This window comes from Dendrobium catenatum, unplaced genomic scaffold, assembly GCF_001605985.2.
Source record: "Dendrobium catenatum unplaced genomic scaffold, ASM160598v2 original_scaffold_80088, whole genome shotgun sequence".
Lineage (NCBI taxonomy): Eukaryota > Viridiplantae > Streptophyta > Magnoliopsida > Asparagales > Orchidaceae > Dendrobium > Dendrobium catenatum.
In genome coordinates this window covers 152,433-157,941 of record NW_021398532.1, presented here as the reverse complement: position 1 = coordinate 157,941, position 5,509 = coordinate 152,433, and the positions used below count along the sequence as shown (strand labels likewise).

The 5,509-nt window shown below is 39.1% G+C and overlaps 1 protein-coding gene across 1 annotated transcript; it reads right to left on the bottom strand.

Annotated features, from left to right (window-relative positions):
- Positions 1–337: 337 nt before the first annotated feature.
- LOC110105104 (uncharacterized mitochondrial protein AtMg00810-like) lies at positions 338–1,564 on the bottom strand. The gene has a single exon (XM_020834476.1). It carries the CDS (start codon positions 1,562–1,564, stop codon positions 338–340), a length of 1,227 nt encoding a protein of 408 aa, XP_020690135.1.
- Between the last annotated feature and the right edge of the window lie 3,945 nt (positions 1,565–5,509).

The following is a 5,509-nucleotide window of genomic DNA, read 5'->3' as shown; positions in this document are numbered from 1 at the left end:
AACTAATAGCCACGTATACAAAACATAAATTACTATTAAGCAAAAGTAAACAAATAGTAATAAATATAGCAGATTGACAAATGCGTACATATTCAACATTTATATCTGTTGAGTCCTGCTTTGAAGCCGACCTGCAAGGAGAAGAAAAGAACAGAGAAAATACACAGGAGAAATACGAGGAAGAAGCAGCTGATGTAAAGTTCATATCTATTTCTTTTTCCTTACTGTAGCATGCTTTTATAATTACATGCCACTCATGATTACACTGTAAAAGCAGAAGACACTTGGACGGACAAGATTAGGCTGTTAGTAATCAAGCGCGGAAATAGAATCATGTTCAGGTCTTTGTGACAGGGATCGTGGTTTGCTGAACATCAGAGAGCGTGGTTTGTTTAATACGGCCCCGCAAGCTTGCCGGAGCTTCAGCAAGAGTGAGCTTGTTCCGGAGATGAGAAAATCGATGGATTGAAAGGGATTTAGTAAATAAATCCGCCAACTGATCATTAGTGTAGAAATGAGTAATTTTTAAAACTTGATTCTTAATACAATCCCTAATGAAATGAAAATCAATTTCTATATGCTTAGTCCTAGCATGGAAAATGGGATTGTTAGCCAAAGCTATGGTAGAGATGTTGTCGCAGAAAAGCACCTTGGGTTGAGAAGTAGATAGGTGAAACTCTGCTAGTAAACAACGTAACCAAATAAGGACAGTTGCAGCAGTGGCAAGAGCACGATATTCGGCTTCGATAGAGGAACGAGCCACAATTTTCTGTTTCTTGAACAACCATGAAATAAGCGTATCACCAAGGAACGCACAATAGCCAGAAGTAGATTTGCGATCGACGGGATCACCAGCCCAGTCGGAATCAAAGTAAGCAAAGAGCTCAAGGTGTCCAGATCGAATCGGAAGACCGAAGAGAAGAGTTCCTTTAATGTACCGAAGCAGTTGTTTGAGAAGCTTAAAATCAACTTCAAGCGGTTGGTGCATATGTTGACATAGCTTATTTATCGTGAAAGAGATATCAGGGTGAGTAATAGTTAGATACTGCAACGAACCAACTAAATGTCTGAATTGTTCGTCTTCAGCAGGAAGAAGCAGGCGATCCGATGATGATAAAACCTTGGTTGGACTTGGAGAACTGATTGGTTTACAATCATACATGCCAGCGCGAGTGAGCAGATCACGAGCATAAGAGGATTGTGATAAGTGCAATCCATCAGGAGTCAGAGTGATTTGTATACCAAGAAAATAGGAGACGGGACCCAAGTTCTTCATATGGAATTCATTGGAAAGGTCAAGCAGAAGCCTCTCAATTGTTGGATCTTGATTGCCAGTCAACAGAATATCGTCCACATACACAAGTATGTAAATATGAATAGAATTATGATGATATAAAAGAAGTGAAGGATCTGCAGTGCTATGAGTGAAGCCAAATTTTAAAAGATAGGTAGAAAAAGTTTCAAACCACTTTCTAGGCGACTGGTTCAATCCATAAATAGCCTTCTGTAATAGACAAACATGACCCGGAGCTGAAGGATTGACAAAGCCTTGAGGTTGAGCCATAAAATTGTTTCATGGAGCTTGCCGTGAAGGAAAGCATTTGACACGTCAAGCTGAAGAATCTTTTAGTGACGAGTAACAGCAACTTTGAGTAGAATTCGGATGGTTGGTAGTTTAGCCACTGGGCTAAAAGTGTCTTCATAGTCTAAGTAATACTGCTGATGACAGCCACGAGCAACTAATCGTGCTTTATGCCTAACAATAGAACCATCCGAATTCAATTTAGATTTGTAAATCCATTTACAACTCAAGACATTTTCAGAAGGATGTGGAGGGACAAGCTTCCAGGTTCCCTGATGTTGAAGTGCTTCAAACTCATCAGACATAGCTTTACGCTAAGCAATTGACTTAACCTCGTGAGAGTAGCAGGTGGGATCCACCGGGATATCATATGAGTCATACTGAGAATATGCTTGGGTTTTAAATTACCAGTTCTCGATCTCGTAAGCATGGGATGAGAAGGAAGATCAGTCACCGAAGGTTGCATTGCAAGGGGTATGGAAGATGGCTCGACACCAGAGGAAGCAGACAGAGAGGAAGTCTGTTCAGATATGATTGTAGACTGTGGAAGTGGTAGACTGAGGAAGATAATAGAGGTTGGAGAAGTGTGCTGAACCATAGTAGGCACCAAAGTTAAGAGAGGAGGATAAGAAGGTGATGAAGCCAAAACAGGCCGAGGTGGAGACTGTTGAAACGGGAAGACGTGCTCAAGAAATTTATCATGCTGAGAGACAAGAAATTTGCCAGAGGAAGTGTTGTAACAGATATAGCCTTTTGTGGAAAGGGGATAACCAACAAAAACACATGGAAGGGATTTAGGATGAAATTTGGAAAGAGCATTATGTGGAAGTAAAGGATAACAAAGGCAACCGAAAATGCGAAAGGAACTATAATCCGGTTGTTTATGAAAAAGCATTTGATATGGAGACGAAATTTTATTTGAAAATGAAGAGAGACGATTAATGAGATGAACCGCAGTTTGAACAGCATGTATCCAGAAAATTTGAGGAAGATTGGAGTTAAATAAGAGAGCACGAGTAGTTTCGATAATATGCCGGTGTTTCCTTTCAGCTAATCCATTCTGCTCAGGAGTATACGGGCATGTTAGTTGATGAACAATGCCGGAATTGGCAAGCAAGGATTGAAATTGCTTAGAAGCATATTCACCACCACCATAAGAGCGAAATATTTTAATTTTCGTATTAAATTATCGCTCAACCAATTGTTGAAAACGAGCAAAAATTGAAGGAACATAGGATTTAGTAGTTTAAGGAAACAACCAACATAAATGAGAAAAATCATCCATAAAAATGATGTAATATTTATATCCTTGTAAAGAGATAACAGGGGATGGACCCCATACATCACTGTGTATTAACTGAAGAACAGAAGTAGACCGAGACACAGAAGAAGTAAAAGGAAGCTTGTGACTCTTTGCAAGGTCACAAGCATTACAATGAAACGACGAAGAAACAAAAGATAACTTTGGAAAAACACATTTTTGCAGTTTTTGTAAGACTTTGTGAGAGGGATGTCCGAGACGCATATGCCAGAGAGATTCTGTGGGAGAAACCGCAACCATAGCAGCAGTGGAATGAGGATGTTTAGTGGAGATTGGATAGAGCCCGTGACGAGCTTGGCCGCGAAGGAGTATTTGATTGGTCGTCGAATCCTTTATAGTATAGCCAGAAGAATCAAAATGAACAGAACAACCATTATCAATTATGAGTTCGTTGAGGAAGATAAGATTGTGATGAAGAGTAGGAACGAGATGAAGAGAGTTTAATCGAAGCTTATGAGAAGGAGTGGGTAATAGCCCTTTACCAGTTTGTGTAATAGGTAATAGATCACCATTCCCTATCATGACTTGTTGTTGTCCAGAATATGGCTGTGAGTCATAGAGTTGAGAAAAATCTGAAGTTAAATGAGAGGTCGCTCCAGTGTCAAGCAGACACTTGGTGGAGGGAAGTGATGCAGAAGCAGCGTTGCTTGAACGGGGGGAGGAGGTAGCGAAAAATCAGCTCGATACCAACATTTGTAAGCCGAGTGACCTGTTTTATCGCAAATCTGGTAGTCTACCGTAGACGCTGGAGTGAATGTACCTCGAGCTGACCCTCGACCTCGAGACGATCGTGCACCAAAACAGAGAGTTATCCACCTTCATTTTTTATAACATTTAAGACGCAAGTCTTGCCTTTATAGAGAACAATAAGCTAAGTGTTTTGACTATGTAGGACCCACAGTTATATTGTTGAGTCATTATTCAATAAAAAAAACAAGTCATTTGATTGCTTTTCTTTCTTAATAAGCTTTTTTTAAATCCTTTGCCATTTTTTTGTCACTAGTAGCAGGCTAAACTCAAATAATTTTTGAATAATGGATACAATGCGTTTCTGACTTTCTTTTCTTTAGTCTGCCTTGAAATGTTGTTAAGAAAAAGGCAGGACTACAAATGGATCATCTCCACTTGATTTTTGTTGATTTTCTCACGTAAAGAAGACTTTGAAGTTCACCCAATTGATGAAATAGTGGGGTAAGACAAGATTATGCCATAATAAAGGCTACAAGGCTCATCTCGATAAATGCCATAATGGAGCAAGGCACAATTCACGTCATATAGATTCGATATATATATTACTTGAGTTTGCTAAGAGACAACATATCTGACTGTGAGTTATGTTGGCTTTTTTGTATCAAGTTACGACGTTCATCCCGGCATATTTCATAATGGATAAGGCATAAGTTATGCTATAGGAATGGCTTGAGGCCCATCCAGACAAATGCCACCGAGTGGTGAGGCATGGTCCACACCACGAGGGTTCAAGAAATACATTAACCGAGTTTGCAAATTGTCACACATCCCAACAAATTTTGTTGATTTTATCATATCAATAAGACTACAAGGGAACGTCCTCACCGAACCACAAAAAGGTGAGGCATGATTTTTTTCATATGAGAGGCTATGAAGCTTACTAAGACAAATGTCATTATGTGGTGATGCATGATTTTGACAATAGAGATTTAACAGTAAAAATTGAGGAAATTATGCATGTTATCATTGGAGTAGCAAAAATTAGCTTTGCTTTTTTTCATACAATCACACTATGGTCTCCCTCTCAATAGAGATGTGGAGAGAGATCAAGACCTAGTGTAGAGCCAAATGCTAGCAAGGAGATCAATGCAGTTTTAAAAAAGTCATTGCATGTGACTAGTGTTGAAAACAACTAAATAATTCAAACTAGACCCATTAAATCTTTTTTTAATGATTTAAATAACCACTTGAAAAGAGTATATATGTGAAAATGTTAATGATACGGCGGGACCTGGAGCAAATATTTCGGCCCCCTTGTGGGGCCCAACAACATTAAATTTTATTATAAGAGAAAGAGGAATAAGGGGGGAATTGGGTTGAGTTCAGTTAGGACGATCTATGTTGTTCTTGGATTTTGTGTGATTTGATTTTTCTTTCTTGGAAGGCTTCCTAATGACGGCTAGGATGTTTGGGAGAGTCGATCTACCTCTCTAATTATAGATCATTTTAACTTGCTTTTGTGTTGAAGTAGTAATCTCAGAATTAGCTATTGTTTCTCAATTTTCTACAGTTTTTCTTCTATTTTCTCATTCATTTCATTTCCAAAGCATATCAAATTGGTATCAAAGCGAGGTAAATGACAACAAAGGAGATGGATGCGTAGGAAGGCCAGATGGATCAACTCAGGGCTAGCATGAAGGAAAAATATTCCGGCGTGGAAGGAAGGCTCTCATCCTTTGAGAACTGTTTCGAGAATCGCTTTGAGAAATTGGAGGATATATTGAAGAAGATGATCGAGATGCAATCAAAAGCTTCACTAGTGATCCCTAGGATTAAATCAAAGGGAAAGTAAATTTGAGAGGATGATGATGAAGTGAAGAGTGTTTTCCCTCAAGGACCACCACTACAGTAGGGGG